Genomic DNA, 24,224 nt, shown 5'->3' with positions numbered 1-24,224 from the left:
TCACAGCATTTTGAAAAACATATTACGGGCAAGGACGAGAAGGCTGTGAAAGACCAAGGTTTTGTCAGGGTAACTCTGCAGGGGAAGTTGGTGAGGGGTCTGGAGCACAAGTCTGATGGGGAGCAGCTGAGGGAGCTGGGGCTGTTCAGCCTGGAGCAAAGGAGGCTGAGGGGAGACCTTATTGCTGTCTACAACTGCCTGAAAGGAGGTTGTAGCATGGAGGGTGTTGGTCTCTTGTCCCAGCTAACAAACTGATAGGAGGAAATGGCCTCAAGTTGCACCAGGGTAGGTTCAGATTGGGTATTAGTGTGAAAAATGCAGTTGTGATTCGTGCTAAGATGTTTAATGTTTACAGGTATAACCAAATGAGGCACGGACTCTGAACTTGGAAAAGGGAAAGGTGGCTAAGTTCTATGTAAAAAGTTATGAAACTTGTTTAGGAAGTTATATTGATATTGAAAAATTTCTTCACAGAAAGGGTTGTCAGGCACTGGAACAGGCTGCCCAGGGAAGTGGTGGAGTCACCATCCCAGGAGGTGTTTAAAAGACACGCAGACAAGGTTCTTAGGGACATGGTTTAGTGCTGGGACTATGGTTGGACTCAATGATCTTCAGGGTCCCTTCCAACCCAAATGATTTTATGATTCTAAGATTCACAAGCCCGTGAAGAGGCAAGGGCGTTTGTACTGTACTACGGTGGAATCCATTCAGGAGAATGAAGGCTAAAAAGCGCCTAAGCTCTCCGTGTCTAAGCGTTCACACAGGAACAGTGCCTCCGCCACATTGCGCATGCGCCAGCCGGCTGCTCCCGACATAACCTCCGCGCCTCCCGCAGCCTGTTCACGCGCCGCCTAGTCACGTCAGGGGCAGCGCGCGGCTGCGGCAGGTCTCGGGCTCCCTCCGCTGGCGGGCGGGCGGGGAGGGGGTGTGGCCGGCCCCTCGGGCGCTCTTCCTGCCGTTCGGAGACGTCCTTGAGCGAAGGGTAAAAGCAGCCGCCCCTCCTCTTCCTTCACCTCCTCTATTGCTGGCGCTCGCCGCGCCCCCCCTCGGGCTGTGCGTTGCTGTGCAGGAGGGGGAAGGGCGGGCGGCGGCGGGGACCAGGTGAGGCGGGGAATGACGGGCAGTGGGGGCGCTGCGGGTAGCCTCCCCCGCCCCACATAACAGCCTGGGGAAGGGAGGGGTGCCCAGGTCCTCGCCTGCCCGTCGCTGCTTTCTTCAGCCCCCTTGTGTCGCGTCTCCTTAGGGCGCTGGCCCCTTTCCGGAGCCCGAGCGCGTCCTTGTGCCCACAGCTCACGCGAGGCGGCGGTTGGGGGGCGGCCGTTCTGGTGCGGCGGTTGGGGCGCCGGTTGTGGGGAAGGCTCGTGCGCCAGGCTCGGTGGCGGAGGGGGCGGGACTCTGCCGCCGGCAGCGGCCTTACGCGGGGGGCTCGGTCCTGTCCCCCTTTCCCTCGCCCCAGAGGGGAGAGTCGAATTCGGACGGCGGGGGAATAAAAATCCCCCCAGCCGGCACCCTGGGTGAGTGCTATCTGTGCTGTTTTGTATAGTTTTTGAGCACAAATACATCGCAATCAAGGCCACAGAGTTAGGAGAAAGCCTGGTTCTGATCAGCATGTTGAATTTCAAGATTGCGTTAATTGATATTTCCATGAAAGTAGTAATTGTGCGTATTTTTATGGCCATATGGAACTAAATTGTTATCTTTGCCAACCACCTAGAGGAAATAAATCACTAATCTATATCATAAATGAAAACAAACAAACAAAACCCCCAACATATTAATGAGGTCCATTATATTAACTGCAAGCTGATGACTTAATATATTACCTGCATCAAAATCAACTGAAAACATTCAGGATTGATCCAGTCTCAAGTGCATCACCTTTCCCATCTCTTTTCAGGTAGTTTAGTGCAGGAGGCCAGTTTGCTATATGCAGAACATATAAACAATGTTTATTCCTTAAACTTGATTTAACCTAGTTTGGAGAGGAAGTCAGCAAAAGATATGTTGGATCATATGTTGGATTACTGATGGATCTATGAAAGGAGACTCTTCAGCACCATGTGTGCAGGTGTCCTGGGATTTTCATTAATAAATAGAAGTTAGCCAGTGTGCAAATTATGTGTGCAGTTTATATGATAATTTTCTACTTTTGATTTTATGTGAAGACTTACTGATATTGTCATTTGCTAAACATGTTCCTTTTGCTCTTTCCCAAAATAATTCAGAAGCACTGTTTTTCCTGACAGAGTGAGATTTTGTCTGCTATTGATTCATTCTGAGTTCCAGATTTATGACATTACCTGGCACAAATGAAGGAGACTTGCCACTAGGATGTGAGAGCCCCGCTGGGTTACAAGAGTTAATCTAAATGAATCTATAATTGAATGCTGTTTCAGTTGTTGCTCTGAAATACCAAAAGGGTACTATAATTCTTCAAGAATGTATCAGGCAGTAGATCTTGAGGCATTGGTGTATGTAAATAGAAAATTCAGTTGATGGCTGAATGTAGGTGTATAGAGGAAAAGGGAAAGATTGTTTCAGCAGGGTTGCCGTTCAGTGTAAAGTATATTTCCAGTTTATGTTGCACTGAGTTTGCGGAAAGGTGATAAAGCTGTGGCCTTTTGGGAATTCCACAGTGCTGAGCAAACCTGTGCTACTCTTAGTATACCAGGAGAAAACTAGCCTGTAAATTAACTTTCATTTCCATTGTAATACTACTACCTCAATAGTAATTGATAAGAAATACAGATTTCAATATTAGTCTGTAAAAGGGAAGAACATTGTATACTGTTCTGAATCATTCTGTGATTGTGTGAAATTTTGTAGGGATTTCTTTAAATAATATAACAAGTTAAAGACTTAAATCATACAAGTTGTTTTAAAAATCATATTTAATACAATTTTTGTAAAAATGTGTTTATAGGTCATTATTTATAATGTAGCTGCATCTGAAGAAATACAAAGTGGCTTTTTGTCATGCTGACTAACAACACAGCACATCATTTAATGGTACGTCAAGCAATGATTCCAAGAAAGCTTAAGGTGTTTCCCTATGTTTGTGGCAACAGAATGTTGTCGGGTTACAAACCTAAAAGCAACATCAAGGACTCTTACAAAATTCTTGAGCTTGAGGAAGGGTGTTCTCTTGATGATATCAGAAACTCCTATCGAAGTCTTGCCAAAAAATACCATCCAGACAGCAGCTCTGCCACAGCTGATTCAGAAGCATTTATGAAAGTAGAAGAAGCATATAGAGTTGTGCTCAGTGATGTGGCAACCAAAAAGAAATCAAAAGAGAATAATGAGGAGGAGGAAGACCAGTTCAAACCAAAAGCACCACAGCATAGACACTACTTGAGCTTTGAAGGTGTTGGTTTTGGAACACCAAGCCAAAGAGAAAAGCAATACATGCAGTTTCGAGTAGACCGTGCTACTGAACAAGTGTTGGAATACCGGAAGCAGAGACTTGAAAGCCAGTATGCTGCCACTGATCTAATGAAAGCCAAAGATGTGAAGCAGAGCAAAAAGGTGAAAATAACTCAGGCAGTTGAACGGTTGGTTGAGGACCTCATCCAGGAATCGATGGCAAAAGGAGACTTTGACAACCTCAGTGGCAAAGGGAAACCTTTGCAGAAGTTTTCCGACTGTCCACATATTGACCCCATGACTCACAACTTGAACAGGATTCTGATAGACAACGGATACCAGCCAGAGTGGATCCTGATGCAGAAAGAAATACGGGAAACTATTGAGCGGTTAAGGAAGAGTATTGTGGCATCTAGAAGTAAGCTTGGAAGGCCAATGACACCATATACGCAAAAGCAATGGAATGGTATTTGTGAGCAATTTATAGAAGATATCAGGAAATTAAACAAAAGAATTGACAGCTTCAATTTAGTTGTCCCTATTCTGAGCAGACAAATGGTGCACTTCAGTGCAGACAAAGAAATTGTTCGAGCACAAGAGACTTATGAAGCGTTGATGGAAAACAGAGAGGCTTCTAATTCAGACACAAAGGAAAATGAAGAGGAAAATGTTAAAAGGTTTGGATGGAAGTCTTCTCTATTTAAGTGGTTAAACCTTCCTGTGAAATAAGATAATACTAATTCATCTGTCTTGTCAAGTTTTGAATGCACTTTATTGATGAAACTTGTAGCACTAGAGAAATTTCAGGTACACTGAAAATCTAAAATCCAGCTGTCCACCATTACTCCAGTTAAAGGAATTGGTTTGTCTTTTGCCTTCGCAAGTTCTCGATTTGTGAATATTGTTAAGGAACAAATAAATTCAGTCATACTCTTGCAGCTCATTTTACTTCTGTTTAACATTAATGCTTCGCTTTAGCATAGAGTATAATCATTCACCTTTTGAAGAGATAACAGACTAAAACTGAGGCCTTACAAAACACCTTAAGGAAGAAGTGGAGTTAGAGATCTTGCTGTGCCTTGTTAGTTTGACCTTTATCCTTTCTTATTTAAATGCTTACAGCTCATAAATTGTTGACAGGTTTCATGTATTTTTCAAGAGTATATTCATCTTTTCAGATTTAATTTAAATGGGAATGAAGAGAGAGTTCTGGATGTCTGGACTCAGACTGTATATTCTGCAAAAGTCTGGTTTTGTATCTGCCTTTTAACACAGAAGGAGGTCTTGGGAAGCATTCAAGCAAATAAGGAAGACTGGCCAAAACTGTACCCTAGTCACACCTTCTTTGGGGGGCAAGAGTAGAAGGGAATCTTAATTTTCAGAAGTTATTGCACTGTTTGAATATTTTTGAATATTGGCATCAAAGAACTTCCTGTGAAATTGCAGTACTATTAAAGTTTCTGGGCAATGGCTTGAAGGGTGGGAAAATCTCCATTATGCCAAAGATTTATTTGCCTTTGGTAACTTGTTGGCTCCCCAGGCAATCTGGTTTTCCTGGAGATCTTAGCCTTTGAAAAGATGTCGCTGGGTATATTAGTATCTGTGTGGGCCCCTTACCTCACTCATGCCCCTTTGACTCAGACTGACATTGTCTCCACCTGTGCAGGAGTTGTGCTGTCCCCTGCCAGTCTGTGGAAAGGTGTCCCTTAGGCTGTGGCATGCCAGGGAGTGGGAATTTCCACTCCCAGAGTTTCAGAAATGAAAGCAGGAGGATGATCACAACCATCCTTTTGTAGATGTCCCAGCACAAGCAGAGTCTGGGTTAATGTGTTTACTTTTGGGCAGATAACACTGCACTCATTCCTTTTGGTCTTTCTCCTCTTGCTTGTAAAGATGATGTCTTAACATGCAGGTTGAACATCAATTAATCCATTCTACTGACAAATATAAATAAAGTATTGTTTGTCAGAAGTTATTATATAATCTAGTAATCTAATTGAATATAATGTATTTAATGGTAAATATCACAGTTCCTTCAAGCCTTTGTGTTAAAACACTGAAGTAATAATGACAATATGTTTGTTGTGTCTTAGAAAACAGGGCTAATCTCAGCTTCATTTGACATTAAGGTAGGAATTAAGGTGGCAGAAGTAAAAAGAATAGCATTGTGTGCAGACTGATCTGTTGCCCCTAGGTCATGCTCTTCACTCATTTTAGCAATGCATGAATGCTTATTCAATAATTTATCTGTGCATTCTTGATTTAATAAGAACTGTAAATTAGAACATACTTTTATGGAAGTCCTTTGACATAGTACTCTTAAAAAGATCAGTTTTTGATTCTTATGGTCTACAGGAATTGGATATGAATTGCTGTTCAAACAAATCCAGTGACAGATTTAAAAAGAGCTAATTGCAAATTGAATTCATTGCACAAGAGTAAATAGAAACCAGATTGCAATAAATCCAGCTTTGATGGAATCCACTTTGGCTCACAACAAAGATAAATATCAGCAGTTTAAATATTTAAGCTGCCATAATAGATGAGTCAGCATACCGAGTGATTTTTATGTTCCTTTTAAAATGACTTGGTTTTAAATGGAGTAGATGTGACCTGACTCTCAGCACTTTAAATCAGCCTTATACTTTTGTAATGAAAAATTGCCAGGCACAAAAATCCACTTCTTCAACATTTACAGCAATTATGATGAAAAAAAGTAATTTAAATGTTTGTTTTCCCCAGGTGTGTGGAGGAGCATATTTTTGCAGGACTGGTGTATTTTTTGTTGCTCTGAGCTCACAAAATATTAGAAGCAGTATTTAGTCAGTACTTCTGGAACAAGTAGTACCAAAAACCCAGGAAAGAATGGCCTTCAGAAGTAATTTTTCTATCTGAGAGCAGATTGTTAATTTGAATTTGATAACTCTTGTCTTATTACTGACCTATTACTGACCTCAAAAGAATGAAATAATTGCTGGTTCCGGGTACAAATACATGTTGGTTGTTCCCAGAACTCCCTATGTATTGGTCTAATTACCATAACAGTGTGTGGCTTCAAAGGCTTATCTAGCTGACATCTTAATACAAAGATAATGTAGTATTTCTGTTTATTATTAGGATATATTAATTGAGGTATCAGTTTTTCTCAGGGTGAGGAATCTGTTTCTTTCCTGACAATCTGATGGCTCTTTGAAGCACCATTAGGAAGCTGTGCACTTACACCTGTTGGTGCTTTCCAGTAAAAGGAGAAGACACACAGCTGTAGACTCTCTGAAATAAGGTTCTCAGGCTGTCCTGTAAACTGAAGAGTTTCTATATACACTGTAAATGTTGAGGCCTGCTGAATATCTTTCTGTTCCAGAGAAATAATGGCTCTTAGGGTGCACATGGAGTTACAGAGAAGGCTTTGAAGAAAACGAGTAAAAGTCTTGAGAAGCAAAAGCAGGGCAAGCTGTAAGAGACAGATGAGTGGCAAATCTTTATTGTGAGAGGGAGAAACTGCCACTATGGGGGAGAAGGGGATGTGTGTTGTCTTCCTTGATGTTGTTTCCATACCAGCTCTGTTTCCCTGAATGTGGCAACCATACAGTTTACCTGCCTACAGCTGAGATTGGCTGTTAAGAAAACAGAAATGTGTGTGTGTGTGCATGCGTGGGGGTGGGAGGGGTCATGGGAAAGGTCTGGAAAGGAGAGAGAAGATTAGGGGCAAAGCAAACAGCATGTGATGCTTCTGGATGAGAGTGAGGAGGTGGTGGCACATGTATTCACTGGAATAAAGGTTGGAGAGTAGGCATGTGTGAAATAAAAAAAGAAAAAGGCTATGATCTAAGGAAGAGCAAGGCAAGAGTTTTGTTAAAAAATTTTTATTCATGGGACCATGCTGAGCATCACGAGTAGGAGACAACTGTTGATACTAATAATCTCTGCAGTGGGTAGTGTCTTCTCTGGGCCAGGAAAAGAGATAACTTCTTCAAAGGAAGACTGTGGCTTTGCTCCAGACCTGTGGAACACAGCAAGCGCATGCAACTGAAGGAAAAAAGGAAGGGAGATGATCAGTAGAGGGGTCCGAGTACAACTTTTAACTTCGAGTGGGATTTCATGGGTCCACAGCTTAGCTGTCTTTTGAGGAGTAACTGAATATTCTGTTGCCATTTGTTTGTGTATTTATAGGCCTTTCTCACAGTGCTCCTCTCCCTACTTAGTGCCCTGTACTGCTCTTGATTGTTCTTGAGCAATATCCTTGAAATGCCTTCCTCTTTTTTTTTTGGTATAAATTTCTACTTCCCACTTTTTGGGTTGATTCTGCACTTTTTTTATCTTAACAGAGCATGGCTTTTCAAGACCAATCCCTCTCCTAACTTAAATACTTAATTCAATTGAACATTTTCCTTTAGTATCTCTCAAATTTTTACATCAAATCTTTTGTAGTAGGCAACAGTCTGTATTTTATGAGAAGATGATTCTTTCTTAAAGTGCTGGTATGGCTTCCTTTCCAATACTTTGGCAAGGAATAGGCCAGAAAATGAGAACTAAATCCTGTGCGTGGGAAGCATGAAGGAAATTCACTGAGAGTCAAAAATTTGTGGTCAGTTGGTATGATTTGGGCACATTCAAAGCCAAGTTGCAAGCAGATGTCTATTCATGTCTATTGTGCAATCCAAATGTGTAGGAACACTCTCAGCTCTCCCTGGCCAAGGCAGGTATGGAAGGATCCTGGGGTGAGTAGTCATAGAATGTCCTGAGTTGGAAGGGACTCACAAGGATCATCGAGTCCAACTCCTGTCCCTGCGTATGACAACCCCACAGTTCACACCATGTGTCTGAGGGCATTGTCCAGTCTCTTCTTGAACACTGTCAGGCTTGGGGCTGTGACACCTCCCTGGGGAGCCTGTTCCAGTGCTCCACCACCCTCTGGGGGAAGAACCTTTTCCTCATGTCCAACCTGAACCCTTAATGCTGGGCAGGGTTCCCTGCTGGCCCAGCCCCAGCCTCTGTTCACTTAGGGCTTTCAGGAAATGGGATTGTGACATCACCTGGCTGCTAATGAGGGTGGTGTACAGGTGGGTCAATTACCACTTTAGACTGTTGAAGCCAGCTGGGAAATGTGGTGAAGCCAGAAATAAATAATTCAGATGCTTCTTCCTGGACCGTGAAGAACACAGAATTAATTGTTAATTCTGTTTGTGTTTATTAAATCGGGCACAGGGCTAAGGTGTGGCTGCATTTTGTCATGGAGTGTGCGTATTCTGATAGGGGAGCTACTTGAAAAGCGTTAAGGTTGATGCATTGCACTACACTCGTGGGACAGTGTACGGCGACATGAATCATACGCGGTTTGCGAGGTGACTGGCGGGTCTGATGCGGCACCCAGGTCCGCAGGCTTTGGTAGGGGCAAGGGGGGCGGGGCGAGCAGGCCCCGCCCCGCCGGACAGCCCCCTCCCCCACACAGCAAGAAAAGGGGCGGGGATTGCGCCGGCCTCTCCTGCCGTCTGTAGTTCCACTCGCTAGCGTGGGTGCCGCGTCGCCCAATCGTGGCGCCCTGTCCTCACCCAGCCTCCGGTGACGCGCAGCGCTAGCTTGCCATTGGCGGGCGGCCGCGTCGCTCGCGGGTCTCTGCCCCCTCACCCCTGCAGGCGGAAGAGTGTCGCCCAGGACTGGGGGGTACGTGCGGGCGTTGTTTTCCTGCCGCTCCGCTGGCGGCGGGGTAGGGGGTGGGGGCGGGGGTGGGGACGGGAGGAGGCGGGGCGGGGGGCTCGTTGGCGGGAGAGGAGCCGGGGCACCTGTGTCTGGCGGCAGCGCGCGCCCCCTCGCCTCCTCCGGCCAACGGCCGTCGCGCGCCCCGGTGCCCAGAGCCGCCTCGCTGGGCCGCGACGGACCCCCCGCTGCCGCCTCCGCCGCGGGCAGCAGCGGCTTCCTTCCCCCGACTTGCACTCGGAGCTCCGGGCGGCTCCGTCGGTCCCGGACCCGTTGCTCAGGGCTCCCTCCCGCGTACCCCTCGGTGCTGGCCGGGGGCAGCGCGAAGGGGCTCTGCGCGCCTCGGGCTTGGGGCGAGGGGTGTCCCCCTCACGCAGAGGCCGTGACCTTCTGCCGCAGCGCGGCCTCAGGCATGGGAAGCCCCAGGCCGGGCTCTGGGTGCTGGAGGGGCCAGGGGGCAGCGGGGTCCGGTCCCCCCGCCGCAAGGCCATAGTCAGGTCTTGCTCACATGGTCATTGTCTGCATCTGGGAAAGGAGGCGGTGGTACTGAGCAGAAAGTTTGAAATCCATAGACGGATTTTTTTAAAAAATTACTTCATTTTTATAAGTAGCACTGCCTTCAGTGTAACAATTACTGTCTGGACTTTGATTGCAGCTTGGGATTCTGCCTTATATTGCCCTGTCATGGCTGGAGCTCATTAAGTAAATATTGATGCACATGGTATACTCCTATGAGCTAAAATAAGCCTGTGGATAATTCCAGAATCGATTATTTTTTCTGCCTCTCTGAAGTCTTCAAACTTTAGTAGCGCTGTTAAAGAGTACTTGCCATAGACAGCAGTCAGATTACTCTGGGGCTGAGCATCATGCAGATTTGTTTAAGGTGATTACGTGTTTAATAATTTTGCCACACAGCCTTATTTTTGTATAGTTCATTTAGAAGTTCCTTTCTTTTCTCCTCCTGTCTTTCTATAATACTGAAAAACTAGACACTATAGCATTGTGCTATGGTGTATGGGAAACTGAAAGTGAAACTGCATGTTATTAGTGCAATGAGTGGTCGCAAGACCCCCCCCCTTTAAAAATTGTAGTGGACTTCATAGAAATGTTCACAGAAGCTCATTACAGTGACTCTGCCAAATACCTTTTCATAGTATTTGCACATGGGGAAAGTATGTGTCTTAAAGCATATTCTTATTGGTTGCTTGTGGAAGGTGCTGTCATCTTTGAGGAAAATAGGATTTTCTTCTTGGCTTGAAATTTCTTCTCTTCCTCCTATCTTTTGCTTTCTTCCTTGGAGATAGAAAGGTCCATTGTTTTTAACTTGACTGTGTACTGCTAGGGCCCTTGTGCAGCTTTTATTTTGTGCAGGATTTTTGTATTTTTGAGCATCTGCTTTAATATTTTGTTCAAATGAAGTTTATTCATTTTGAGAGACGCTGACGTTCAGATGAAAATTTTGAACTCGGATTCTTTCTTGTGTTTTCATTTCACTTCATTTGTCTGAGTAATATACTGGTTGTTTTAACTGACGTGCTAGCATCTACCAAGTATTTTTACAGTGAGTGTAAGTGCCCTTGTTAGTTCCTCAGTCACCAGTTTGTTCTTGTAAGTGTTCTTGTGTTTCAGTTTACTGGACATGAGTGAGAAATGTTTCCTGAGAGCAGTGGGAGAGTCTGTCTGCCCTTGGAAAAGGGGAGGAGACAGATTGTAGGAAGGGCAATGAAGGACAGCTAGTGCAAGGGGTTTTACCTGTTGCGTTGCTGTGAAGTATGTGACTGTAAAAGTTTAAACCAAGAGAGTGAGTTTTGTACCTTTATTTAGCTAAGAAAGTCAGCTAAAAGCATCTGCCTTCATCAGAGCTTTCCATCTGTGTAGTAGGATACATTTGGACTAAAACTTGTGTGTGCGTACTTAATGCTTATGAGGAAAAAACTTAGCCTAGCTCTTATGGTCCTGTTGAAGACTCAGCTTCACAATGTCAGTGGTCTTTCACAGTTGAAATATAGCTTATTATTTTCTTCCTTCTTTGCTAGGGGTTTTGAGAACTGCATACATATGGAGCTTTAAGATAGAAGCACAGAATGGTTTAGGTCAGAAGAGACCTTAAAGATCATCTAGTCCAACTCCTCTGCCATGAGCAGGGACGCCTTCCACTAGACCAGGTTGCTCAGAGCCCCATCCAGCCTGGCCTTAGACACTTCCAGGGATGGGACATCCACAGCTTCTCTGGGCAGCCTGTCCAGTGTCTCGCCACCATTATAGTGAAGAATTTCTTCCTAATATCTAATCTAAATCTCCCCTTTTCCAGTTACAAACAATTGCCTCTTGTTCTGTCACAACAGGCTTTGGTAAAAAGTCTATCTCCCATCTTTCTTATAATCCCCTTATATATATTGAAAGGCTGCAATGAGGTCTCCCCCGAGCCGCCTTTTGTCCAGACTGAACAACCCCAACTCTCTCAGCCTGTCTTGTAGGAGAGGTGTTGCAGCCTTCCCAAATGGGACACCTCTGTTTTTGTGGCCCTCTCCTCTTGACCCACTCTAATAGCTCCATGTCTGTCTTGTGCTGGGGACCCCAGAGCTGGACACAGTACTGCAGGTGGGCAGAGCAGCAGAATCGCCTCCCTCAACCTGCTTGTTATGCAGCTCAGGATATTATTTGCTTTCTGGGCTCATGCCGGCTCATGTCTTTTTTTCCACAGGGCTGTTCCAAATCCATTCATCTTCCTCTGTATTCATACTGAGGGTTGCCCCAGCCCAGGTGCAGGACCTTGCACTTGGCTGTGTTGAACTTCATGAGGTTTGTGTGGGCCTACTCCTCAAGCCTGTCAAGGTCCCTTTGGATGGTGTCCTTTCCCTCTAGGGTGTCAGGGCACCCCTTCCCTCTAGCATATTTAAACCAGTATTGTATAATAGCTAAGTGTACATTTAACAGCGTGTCAGAGGGTGGCCAGCCTTTAGCATTGGGGTTGGGTCTGTACTGTCAGTCCTTCCAGCAAGTCCGATAGGCACTATGCTTCCCTTTTAAATGAGAGCACGGGAAAGCAGTTAATGGGACTTTAGGCTGGATTAATTGTTCTGGCATGCTGCAGTCTGTTTCCTGCTGTCCTTTTTTTGTGAAAACTCCACACCCCTTATTTGTTTTGCTCTCTACATGTGGTTGTGCTCAGTTGGGTGTGCATTTGATCAGAGATGGTATTGTCTTCGCAAAGACAGGAATATCCACAGGTTGGTCATAGAGTGTAGATGCATTCAGTAGTGCTGGAAGAAATGGTGTACCACTGCTTTTTAGTCATGTATCTGCGAAGGCTGTACACATATGAAGCTACATAGTTTATGAGAGAAATGTTTAATTATTTTTACTGTTAAGTGGGGGTCTCTTGAAATACCTCTGAAAGACTCCTTTGCAGAATTCTGAATGGGATCGGTTAATGTTTAGATAATCTTAAAAAAAAAAAGGGCAGCAGTATTAGTACCTCTGTTTCCTTTTACTGCATGCCTGCTCTAGCACTAAGCTTTCTTTGTGAAGCAAAGCAACTTTCTGGCATTAGACACATGTAGAAATAATGCTGCACTTCTTGTGTCTGTGTTCTGTTGCAAATTCCCCGCACCTTGTTTCTCCTTGTTTGTCATTTCAGTGAAATGCGGGAATTGTGTTGTCAGAGTCTTTGTTGCAGAAAGACTGCCAGCAGATAGTGTTTATCTTACCTATTCACGTTATATAGGATGTTTCTCTCCTGAGCACAAAGATAAGGTTAAAGCAAAGTTCAGGTTTGTGAACCAGTATCAACCACCAAAAACAGAGTTTTTGTTGAAATAATATGCTTTGGCAGAAGTTTGCCCTGTATCTTGGAAGATATTAAAAAAAAATAATCAACTTTTTCTGGTCTCCCTAGCTTTACTTCTTTGTCACTAATGCAGTTGTGAAAACTCCATTTGATATCCAATAAAATTGAGTTTTTAGAGAGATTTTTGCCTCAGATTTTTGAAATTAGCAAAATGCCTCTATTTTGTCACCTGATGTTTAAAAAAATGCTTCATAATTATGACCGGGTTTTGTGTAATGTATGGTATCCATAACATTTATCATTACTGACTTTGCAAAGTTGAAAGGCTTTTACTAGGATAAATGCTAGGTTTTGGATTGGAAGTGCGCTTAATTATATTAGCTGGAAAAACTAACTATATCCCCTTAAAATCATAGAAGGCAATGATTTTTTTCCTTTCAGCCTTTTAAACGAGAGCATTTTTGTAGCAGTAAGAAGATTTCTATCATTAAGTCATCCAAGAATTTTAACAGGCTGTTCCTTAAGAACCACAGAAGTGTTGAGGTTGGAAGGCACCTCTGGAGGGCATCTGGTCCAAATCCCCTGCTCAAGCAGGGCCACCCAGAGCCAGTTGCCCAGATGGCTTTTGAATATCTCCAAGGATGGAGACTCTACAACCTCTCTGAGCAACTTGTGCCTGTGCTTGGTCATCCTCACCATGAGAAAATGTTTCCTGATGTTCAGGTGGAGCCTCCTGTGTTCCTATTGGTGCCTGTTGCCTCTGGTCCTGTCACTGGGCACCACTGAGAAGAGCCTGTCTCTGTCCTCTCTGTTCCCTCTCTTTAGGTATCTATGTATCTTGATGAGATCTGCCTGAGCTTTCTCGAGGCTGAAGAGTCCCAGCTCTCCCAGACTTTCCTCATAGGAGATAATCCTTTCATCATCTTCACAGCCCTTTGTTGGGCTCTCTCTAGTGTGTCCATGTCTCTTTTGTACTGGGGAGCCCAGAACTGACACAGCACTCCTGCTGTGGCCTCAGCAGTGCTGAGCAGAGGGGCAGGATCACCTCCCTCACCTGCTGGCAATACTTTGCCTAATGCAGCCCAGGACACCAGTAGCCTTCTTTGCTACAAGGGTGCATCACTGGCTCATGTTCAGCATGGTGTCCACCAGGAGCACCAGGTCCTTTTCTGTCAAGCTGCTTTCCAGCTGGACAGCCTCCAGCACAGGGTTGTTCCTCCCCAGGTGCAAGACTGGGCAATTCCCCTTGTTGTACTTAATGAGGTTTCAGTCAGTGCATTTCTCTGTCCTGTCAAGGTATCTCTGGATGGCATCCAGGTAGAGGGTGAAAAATAATTTCTGTTGTTGTTGACATATCTGAAATGATTTTATTCAGTGGCTTTTCTTGACTTGGTTTCTGAATTGTAACAGAACTTTACATTATATTTGAAGGAGGTGATTTTATTTATATATGTTTATTCTATTTAAATGGCCGATTGTGGGAAAATATTCCAAAGGAAAGTTTAGCTTCGAAGGAGTACAGCTTCAGTCATTCTGAAAATGACTGAGAGTGTATTTACAAGCAAGGTAATAAATTTGGTAGATTTGATATAACCACTGTTGTGTTCAGTGGAGAGAAGAAATAGCATGTTTGTCTATTTGCTTTTCAGGGTGAGAACCATGTAGTCTGTAGTAACGAGAGCAGTGGGAACTGTGAGCTGTGTTCCAGTGTGTGTGGGCGAGGAGCTGGGAGGGGAAAGGAAGGGTGGCTGCTGGATGAGGAAGACGCATTCAGGACTTGAAGAGGAACAAATGAAGTACAGATGGAGACATTTTAAGAGTGGAAAAGAAGGAAGGGCTATAAGAGCAGTCGTAAATCTGTAATAGCACAGTGAGTGTGGCAGTCTTGTGTAGAAGTTGTAGAAACAATAGGGATCTGAAAATTGCTAAGTAAAAGTGTGCTCTAGGAAAATAACTCTGAGCCCAAATACTGTACAAAAGAAAAATACTTTTGGAATTGAGTGATTGATTTTAGTCTTTTAAGGCAGTGTCATAAGTATGGATTTCTGAAACTAGATTTGGGAGGACAAACTTTTTTATCTTACTGATAGGAGGTGGCCTGTCTTTGTAGTGTGGGTAAACTATTTATTTATTTTTCTTTCACTTAATGTAGACTTCTAATTAACATTATTAACTAGGAAAATATTCTACATCAGTCTGTTCTGTAACATAACCATAAAGAACATTTGTCATTAGCCTTTAAGAACTGTCTGGAAATTATGTCAGGTTGGGAAAATACAGAAGTTGACAATATTCAAAGAAAATAGAATGGTATTAAAAGTGGCTGTGAGTCACTGCTAAATAGAAAAACTATAAATCTTCTCATGTTCAAACTGTAGATGCTAATCGTCTTACAGTGTGAGAATAGATACTTGTCCAGAACTTCTATAGCTACTGTCTTACCAAATTGTTTGAGAACTGTGTTGTTTTAGTAGTCACTTTGTAACACTAATTAACTTTGCTTTCTTCTTCCTATATTTAAAGTTTTGTGTGATCCTCTCTCTGTGGATTAGGACATTCTTTACTCTTGGTATTAGTTGATTCACTGTCTTGATTCCTTTTCTCCCTATGTTAGAAAGGCATTATATTATCTCATTTGGAGACTGGAAATATGTGTATCTTACGCAAGGTTCCTTGGCCTGACTCAAAGACCAAGTTCTGATATGCATGTGGAGCCCTGTTGTATGTATCTTACTATTTTTAACTGCTAATTCCAGAGAGAGGGTTATGTTTTGAAGATGAAACTGAAGTTGAAAGATTTGCTTTTTCGCTCCTGCTTCTTTTCTTTTATTTTTGTGTTTTGTACCTTTGAATAAACAATACATTCTATTTAATTTCTTTTCTGTTTCAGATACAATAATTTATATGTAGTGCATAAGTTTTGGGTTCATGTGATGATTTTATTTTGTAATTCTGTTTGGAAGGTAGGTGGTTTGAATGTAGCTCAATATAGAATCCACAGAGTATATGGAATACCTAATTCTGTTCAAAAACAAAGCAAAAAACAAACCACAACAGCCAAACCAAAACACCACACACTGGAAAGATTGCTTGTGATGGTTGTCGAGCATCTCAAGTTTTTACTACTTTGTATTAAATGAATCTTTGGCTGTGTTTCAGGTATTCAGGACACAGTTGTTAATGGAAGAATTCATGTATAAGTACAAAATAAGAAGGGCAATCTAATCTTTGAAGAAATGGCAGGATTCCTAGACAACTTCCGGTGGCCGGAATGTGAATGTATTGACTGGAGTGAACGAAGAAATGCCATCGCTTCAATAGTTGCAGGTGTATTGGTAAGTTTTGAAAGGATGTGAGTCATAAGTATGTTGAAAAATTTGGAAGTACAACAAAGTTATAGTTTTGTTTCATATGTTGTGAAGGTTCACTCCTTAGGTGCACCTTAATCCAGTATATTTCTTTATACTTTTTAAAAATATAATTGTTAGGCAGCTTTTTTACAGGTCACATAGCATTGCATTTAATTTAGTAATGATGTATCAGTTCTGCTATCTCATCTTTTAAACAGATTGAAATTCCTAGTGGATTTTTAGCATGATTAGTTGCATTACAACACCTATGTTATACTACGGTTCATGTCTTGAATACATTTAGAATCTGGATTCTTGTTCTTAAACCTGTACAGGGAATTAACCCATACACTGGTATCTAATTTGAATAGAAAATGTGATTGATTCCCAAATGCTCTTCTGAAAACGTCAACGTTAAGGTTTATGCGGAGCTTGCATATCAAACAGATATGCAACTTAAAGCTGACTTAAAGATAATACCTTTCTAGAGTAGTTTGTACTTGTTAAAAGACAATTAAACCAATGGTATGCATGAACATCTGCTGTGTTTTGTCTGCCTGTCTCTATACCCTTCCAGCCTCATAATACCGGTCTGTTTTATTTGTAGTTTTTCACAGGTTGGTGGATAATGATAGATGCTGCTGTAGTTTACCCCAAGCCAGAACAAATGAACCACGCGTTCCACACCTGTGGGGTGTTTTCAACACTAGCTTTTTTCATGTAAGTGTATATAAAGGGATTTATAAAATAAATATGAGCTGTTAAACATGGTTGTTACTAGACAATGTGGTATATGATAAAACTTTGAATCACTTGGTTATAAATTACTTACAAATAATCTTGTACTTCTCTGCATGGTAATGTAAAGGTCTTTTTTCTTCTAGCTGTGAACTTTGTGTCTGATCCTAGTCTGTTCATTCACTGTTCTGTCTGTCCCCCCCATCTGTTTAGGGTAAATTGTGTTTCATGTACACTTTGACTGAATATAAGAAGCAGATCTTCCTTTATGCAATTGGCTTTCTATAATAAGTGTTTCGATTCTTAGATCAAAATTCATGTAATGCTGCCTAGTTGCTTATCGCAATATAAAACACTTCATTGCATTTTCCTCCGTTTTAAAATAAGGTAGTAGTATTACAGCTATTGTTATAAAGATGTAAACGTGGCAAGCTTGAAGGAGAAATAATAGCTTTTATTGAACCGTACAATATCAGTGAAGAGAAAAAGATGCGTTTGGTTACGCAAGACTTTCTTAACACTTAGTATCTGAAAGTTTCTGGGTTCTTTTCCTCAGCAGTGTAACTCATTTTAAGAAATGGTATTGTCCATCCTTACAGGGTGTCTCTTACTTGAATATTTGTGGGTTTTGTTGCGAAGGAAGACAACTTGTATCATAACCATGAGAGCACTGTGTTATTGGCTGTTGTTATTCCTGTGAAGTGCCTTTAGATATTTTAAAAACTTAAACAGCCAGAAAATGAGCAGGAATATTTCAGTCGCTGACAAGGGCATTTTTTTCGTCTTACAGGTCTGTTAATGTAAAAATTTAAGTAAAAACTTAAGAACAAATTTGGGGTTGGCTTGAAACTCAGCTGGAATCATTCCATTAAGTGACATGTAATAATATGTGACTGTACAGAATGCCAAATAGTTTTCCCAGAATTTGTTGCATCTTAAAAAAGCTAGCTTTTTACTTTTAACTTCAAATTGATTTTCTAATAATCTGAAGTGTATACACTCTTTTGTTCCTAGGATAAATGCTGTATCAAATGCACAGGTGAGAGGAGACAGCTACAGTGATGGATGCTTAGGAAGAACAGGTAAATTAATTCTAAAAATCATGTTGAGTTGAAAGACTGATTATTTAGGTGGTGTTAAGTTTCTTCAAACTGGTGGTTTGAAGAAACCACAAAATAACAGTTGGAAGTAAGTAATATCTTTGTTTAAAAAAGTGAACTTGAAAAAATTGACTTCTGTGTATCTTGAATACCTAAACTTTCCCCTGCAAATCCTGTACAGCTACTGAGAGAAATAAACTTTGGCCTTGGGTAGGCCATGGAACAGACATTCCTTAACGAAGTCTTATTTTAACATCCTTTTTCCTCTGTATGTCACCTACTGTGTGATGTCTGCGGCCCTGCTGTCCTCTCTGTGCTTTCATTCATAATTTCCTTACTGTTTCCCATGCGGATCCCAGCATCTGTTTTCATGTGATTTGTAGAACACCTCACTAGAAATCTGGTAGGATTTACTAAGTTTTTGGGTTTTTTTTAACTAGCATATGTTGGGGTTTGTGTGTGTGTTTGTGTCATAAATCAGCTCAAGAGAATCTTTGCACAGAAATATTTTTTCTTTGCCATGAGTGAGGTTGATTGTTTTCAATGGCATCATCTTCCTTTTTCAGTAGGTAATGTCTAGCTATGGTAAATATTGCCCACCTGAAAATATCTTTCTGAAGTCAACACAGGAAGTATCTATTATACGTACCCTAATAGAATGGCATCTTTACCACAGCAACACTGTAGCTTGGGCAAAGTATCTCATCATCGGTCCAAGTTGTATTGAGTAGTGTTACAGGCATTCCCTACAGGTGAGGGGAAATTGTTTCTGCTCACTAAAATATGAGGAATTCAGCTACTCTGTATTATACTAGAGAATACAAATTTTGGTTTATCTTGCCTTTGCCACAGAGTTTTAACCCTTTGCCTTTGTGCCTTCAGTAAAATAGCATATCGTATAATAATAGAGCAGTAGCTTGGATCATCTGTCTGTATGGATAATAGTCTACATCATTCTCAGAGGTCTCAATATTTCCTGCAGGTGCTCGTGTCTGGCTCTTCATTGGCTTTATGTTGATGTTTGGTTCACTTATTGCTTCAATGTGGATTCTTTTTGGAGCATATGTTACACAGAGTAAGTTAATTTATTTTCGTATCTAGAAAGTACTGTTGCTGTCAGCCAAAAGGCAGAAAATCCAGAAGAATGAAAGTGTGTGGTCTGTTCTTGTCAGAGCCATACCGTCTAGTTTTGTAGCCAGGGAATAATACTATAAATTGCTTTTTAAATTTACCTTCTGATAAAAAGAACTTAATATTTCCTTTGTTACTTACTTTGCAGACACTAACGTTTACCCTGGATTAGCAGTGTTTTTCCAAAATGCATTGATATTTTTCAGGTAAGTTGTCTGGGCAAATTTCTCTTCTTCCAAAAGGGTGTCTGACTTACCTGCTTCCATGCACATCGATGCTCCTGGAAAATAAGTTCTGAAAGCTGGGGGCTGACTCCAGGCTTGGATCTTCCACAAAGTATAATTCACTCATCTCAATGCAGGACCCTCCATATTTCAATTTATTACCCACCCTAACCTTTACTTGAGGAGGGTGGCATGTAAGCCAAAGGGACCTCTTGGGCTACTGAGTAAAGTGACATTGTACAGACAAATGATGTGTTAGTGTTCAATGCATAAACTGATCACACTTTTGCTAAACAACTACATTTTTTTTTCACTCTGCTACTTTTTTCTACTCCCTTTGCTCCAGTGCTTAGAAACTGTGTTTTATTTGCCCATTCTCAGCCCGTGAGAGGCTCCTTATTCCCCTCATGTTCCTGTTAGTCTAGCCCTTTCTGGTCTCACTGAATTTACAGCTCTGGAATGTGGATAACCAAGGATACGGACATTATTCTGGATGAGATATTGTCAGTGTCTTTGGAAAATGGCAAGAATGCCTTCATCTCTGTACTACACATACCTTGGCATATATCCTTACAGCAGCTGGTGGGAGATCCTGTTGTCCTTTTCCTGACTATTTCACACCAATGGCTCGATTATCTGATAATTGATACACCTGGATTTGTTTTGACTGGATGAGCACTCAGTTATCAAGACTGACTTTTTTTTTCCCGAAGAGCCTGATGGTGTGTTTTGTAATGTTACACTTAATGATATTCAGCAAAATAAAATAAATTAAGTGTATCATATGACATTTAGAAACTATCCATATCTGTAAGTCTTTTTATATCTATAACGCGTACTGCAATTCATGAATTTTATTGATAAAAGACAATGGAAGTATTAAATAGTGTAAGTAAGCTCACTGAAAAAGTTCACATAACCTCCTGTTTTGCAAGTTCTTGCCCACTTAAATTACTGTGCTAACAATTTGCCTTCTAGTACCATATCAAGTACTTTGCAGCCAGCTAGATCGGCAGGCTTCACTGTGCTTACTTGACTGGAAAATCAGCCGTGTTCTTGCAGAAAATAGCAGTTCCTAAATCTCTTCTGTAGCCTTGCAGATGATTGAAATGGGATACTGATGCAGGCAGACATCTGAGAATAGTTTAACCATGCCTGAAATTTTTAGTCTTATTTCAGCAGTTTGATGAACTTTTTTCTGAAGCTGCTTTTTTTTTTCTGAAAGTGCCATTCCTTAGTTTCTTTTGTATTCTGTTTGTAGATAAATTTTAGGTTTATTTGTTTTCTTTTGTCGTCTAAAATTTGTTTTATAGGTATGAATTATGAGATCAATTCTAGCCTTGTTATTTTAAAAAGTATCTGTATCTTTGTGTTTTAGCCCACTGCACACTTTAGGCAGAAGCATTTGAGAAATCCATCTATCGCCGTAGACTCTTTTCCTTAGCACTCCTCAATGTCCTTATAGAAAACTTTTGTTCTGTTTGAATCAGATTCTCTTCCATTGGTGTTGTTCCATAATGTCTCTATTCCCTGAACCGTGTGTCTCCTTCAGAGTTTGTGCTTCAGCCCTGGTTGTGACTCCATCACTTTTTTTACTTGGTTTAACGTGCTGTATTCGTTCTCTTCTCTTCTCTTCTCTTCTCTTCTCTTCTCTTCTCTTCTCTTCTCTTCTCTTCTCTTCTCTTCTCTTCTCTTCTCTTCTCTTCTCTTCTCTTCTCTTCTCTTCTCTTCTCTTCTCTTCTCTTCTCTTCTCTTCTCTTCTCTTCTCTTCTCTTCTCTTCTCTTCTCTTCTCTTCTCTTCTCTTCTCTTCTCTTCTCAATCACCCAGGTGTCTAGCTTGTTATTGTTGTTCTCGGTGTCAATATTTCTCATTTCCCTCCCTCTTCATTCTCTTATGATTTATTATGACTGTGCCCTTCTTTACCACCTATACAAAAAATACTTGTCCACCACAGGATCTTCTTTCTGATTAGCTCATAAGAATGTAATTGCTAAGATTGCTAGGATGATGCGTTATGTTCAGCTGGTTGCCAGGTGCCCAGGTGAGACTTGCTGCTCTGTAACTCTGTGGATTGATCCTAGAATGTCTTAAATACCAGGGTTTTTTTCTTTCAGAAGGGCAGCTGCTTGTACTGTGAGACTGGCTATTTTTTTATTTGAGCGGTTGCTTCAGCTGGATATTGTAGTTTTAGCAATGCATAGAAAGTTAAATATGAGTACAAAAAGTAGATACTGACTTGAGTAAGAATTACAGTTACTGGGGGGATGTTGATTGTCAGTACAGATTGTATTAAATTATAAGGATATAATTAAAATCACCTTTTCTACCTTATGTATGGTCTGATTTATTTTTTTTCCCCTTTAGTACTCTGATCTACAAGTTTGGAAGAACAGAAGAGTTATGGGGATGAGACATCACATACAGCATTGTCTATTCCATGGTTGCTATGTCATACTGTGTATCTGGATATATTTACATTTATTTGTTTTTGCTTTCAAATTGTATGAGCAGAGACAAATTACTGTTTCTGTAATAAGCTCCCTCTTTTCACAGGACAGATTTGTGAATATGTACATATGACTGTATATATCTTAAAAAGGGAATGTCAGCCTGTCTTTCTGAAATCTTCAGGTTTATTTCTCCAAATACGTGGGTTTCCATCAACTCCTAAGACTTGATCTTCCAAACCTCCACATGTGTCAGAGACCTCAGTGGAACTGTTGGTGAACAAGCAGGATAAAGCCCCCATACCCTGTAAAAGGGGTTGCTGCTTTTATGCGTAGCTGAGCTAGAGCCAGTTTTGCCAGGGCTGACAGCAAGGGCTGCCCATTTACCTGAGAGCTGTCAGTGCATGGATGTGACCCAGCTAAGCCTGTATTTAATGAGGGTAAATTCTATTGTATGCTTAGGTAAGAGCTGATTTTAACATTTTTGTATAACTGTTCAGAAGAATATAAAGTAGCTATTTTTTTGTAAAAGGTTATGAGTTTTTAAACAAGGCCCTGTATTAAGCAGGTTCTGCATGGCAAAATTGTTCTTGAATTCTGATTGCTATAGCACAAATGACATTTGGTAGCACCACAGTCCATGGAATTAGTTTGATAGCTTTAGTGTGATAGATACCAATTAGTACTCCAAGTATTTACTGATGTTAGAATTAAAAAAAACCAAAACAATTGAACCCAGTCAGACTCAATTTTCTTCAGGGGAAGCTTTTTGCTGATAAACAGTTATCCTGCTGCCTATGACCTTTTCTATCTAAAAGACAAGCATTTCTGGTGGGGATATAGCAGATATATTTATTGCTAACAGTCTTTCTTTGAAATTATTGCCGGTTTTGGGACTGCTGTTTGCCCCAGTTAAAATGTATTTATTTCCTAAATTTCATGGGCACTTTATGGGAATGCTTCCATTACCGAAATCCAGTTTCTTCTAGCTGGGATATACAGAAAGGGAGAATAATGATGTTTTACAGTTTTAGGCTGGTCTTGTGTATTGATCTTACTGTTGGTGACTTCCTTCTCCTAGGAGTTCTATGCGGTTTTTAAAGCTTTTGAATCTACCTTGTGTCTAAAAGCTTTTATAACTTTCCCATGTATTGAGATTGCTGACCAAATGGTATTAAACTTCAGAATGTAAGTGCTGTGCGTGGTCACTGCATACTGTTAGTCATTTAATTGCTCCCTTGTGGGAATCTCTCCAGTGGACAGAATATGAAGCGAATACTGCAGCTGAAATTGTGCTACTGGCTAGACTAACTTTGTCCTGATTTCACCATCCTGCAGTGAGTTACACTATATTCACTGGTGTTAATCATAGCTTTGTACAGAACTTGTCTGTTGGGTTGTAATTTCAGAAAACTGCAATAAACTTTATCTTATTCTCAAAATAGTGAACTTCACAAGGTAATTGTACAGTAGTACTCCTTAGCTCCCATAGTAGTGACCTTTAAGCAAGTCTTATACCAGCTATTAAGTAAAATCAAGGTTTTGTTTTTGGGACTGTCAGTTTCTTGCTTGGAACCGTTTTTTTTTTACTAAGTGAGAGCTACTCTTGCACTTGTGTCTTGCATGTGACATTTGAGCAGCATGAGCTGTGTTTGACTCTGGAAGATCTCTTCCTGCCCACTTTAATGCAAGTGCCCGGTTAAAAAACCGTTTTCTTAAGAACAGGGCAAGTTACCTGCATTTTCTACCAGAACTTCCAAGTATTTCTTGCCCATCCCTTGGGTTTGAGAGCAGGGGAGTGATCATGCTCTCTATACAGCTGCTAAGAGAAGAGACAGCTCAGAGGATGTGTCTTTTCTAGTATCCTACACTGACAACAGATGTTGAACCATGTTTCAGTGTAAGAACCATGTACACATCATTCAAAATATCCTGAGGTCCACTTTTACACTACAGGTAGCTGAAGCACAGGCCAACCTGGATTTTAGGTAACGCCTTGGCTCACTACAGTTGGCAGTTGTGAAGATAAACCTCGAGTTACTCCTACTAAAAGGTTTATAACTTTGGCCTATTTGTGTACCTGTAAGAAATGCATAGTAACTACTCTCTGTAACAGAAGTTGAGCGTAGGGCTTTCTCACCCAGTTGTATGCTGCATTGCTAAATGATCACAGGAGATGTTCTATTGCCCTCTTATTGATGTCCTCTGTTATGCATTTAGCTTGTTCCTTTAGAGAGCATGTGGTTCCACATTTGTTAACAGCACAATATATAAAAAGAACGTGGGTGAACCTAAAGCAAGTATTATGTAGCTGACTTGAAAATTCTTACCAGACTTGAAGTATGACTAAGTCTTCTGATAACTACATTGTTTTGGCATGTTG

General features: G+C 41.3%; 2 protein-coding genes across 8 annotated transcripts; both read left to right on the top strand.

Annotated features, from left to right (window-relative positions):
• Nucleotides 1-847: 847 nt before the first annotated feature.
• DNAJC28 (DnaJ heat shock protein family (Hsp40) member C28) lies at nt 848-4,309 on the top strand. Of its 3 annotated transcripts, none has more exons than XM_065066703.1 (2): nt 848-982; nt 2,924-4,309. In XM_065066703.1, exon 2 carries the CDS (start codon nt 2,977-2,979, stop codon nt 4,093-4,095), a length of 1,119 nt encoding a protein of 372 aa, XP_064922775.1. In that variant the 5' UTR covers nt 848-982; nt 2,924-2,976; the 3' UTR covers nt 4,096-4,309. The 3 variants fall into 3 exon arrangements, with proteins under 3 accessions (XP_064922775.1, XP_064922770.1, XP_005511436.1); XM_065066698.1 differs by having other exon boundaries at nt 887-1,101; XM_005511379.3 differs by lacking the exon at nt 848-982 and adding an exon at nt 1,368-1,514.
• On the top strand, nt 918-23,283 carry TMEM50B (transmembrane protein 50B). 5 transcript variants are annotated; one of them, XM_065066766.1, is made up of 7 exons: nt 918-982; nt 16,010-16,185; nt 16,808-16,920; nt 17,953-18,020; nt 19,021-19,113; nt 19,318-19,375; nt 21,759-23,283. In XM_065066766.1, the coding sequence occupies exons 2-7, from the start codon at nt 16,087-16,089 to the stop codon at nt 21,802-21,804; spliced, it is 477 nt and encodes a 158-aa protein (XP_064922838.1). In that variant the 5' UTR covers nt 918-982; nt 16,010-16,086; the 3' UTR covers nt 21,805-23,283. The 5 variants fall into 5 exon arrangements, with proteins under 5 accessions (XP_064922838.1, XP_064922819.1, XP_005511437.1 ...); XM_065066747.1 differs by having other exon boundaries at nt 965-1,101; XM_005511380.3 differs by lacking the exon at nt 918-982 and adding an exon at nt 8,812-9,027.
• The last annotated feature ends 941 nt before the right edge of the window (nt 23,284-24,224 follow it).

This window comes from Columba livia, chromosome 1, assembly GCF_036013475.1.
Source record: "Columba livia isolate bColLiv1 breed racing homer chromosome 1, bColLiv1.pat.W.v2, whole genome shotgun sequence".
NCBI classification, from domain to species: Eukaryota; Metazoa; Chordata; class Aves; order Columbiformes; family Columbidae; genus Columba; species Columba livia.
Note: the sequence above shows the minus strand (reverse complement) of the source record. Positions and strands in the feature narration are given on the sequence as shown.

What these genes read in the sequence shown, in the direction of transcription:
- TMEM50B (XM_065066766.1), top strand. Translation starts at nt 16,087, where the DNA reads ATGGCAGGATTCCTAGACAACTTCCGGTGGCCGGAATGTGAATGTATT. An exon ending in CAATAGTTGCAGGTGTATTG is followed by an intron (nt 16,186 to 16,807) that starts GTAAGTTTTGAA and finishes TTTTATTTGTAG; the next exon opens with TTTTTCACAGGTTGGTGGAT. An exon ending in TGGATGCTTAGGAAGAACAG is followed by an intron (nt 18,021 to 19,020) that starts GTAAATTAATTC and finishes TATTTCCTGCAG; the next exon opens with GTGCTCGTGTCTGGCTCTTC.
- DNAJC28 (XM_065066703.1), top strand. Translation starts at nt 2,977, where the DNA reads ATGCTGACTAACAACACAGCACATCATTTAATGGTACGTCAAGCAATG.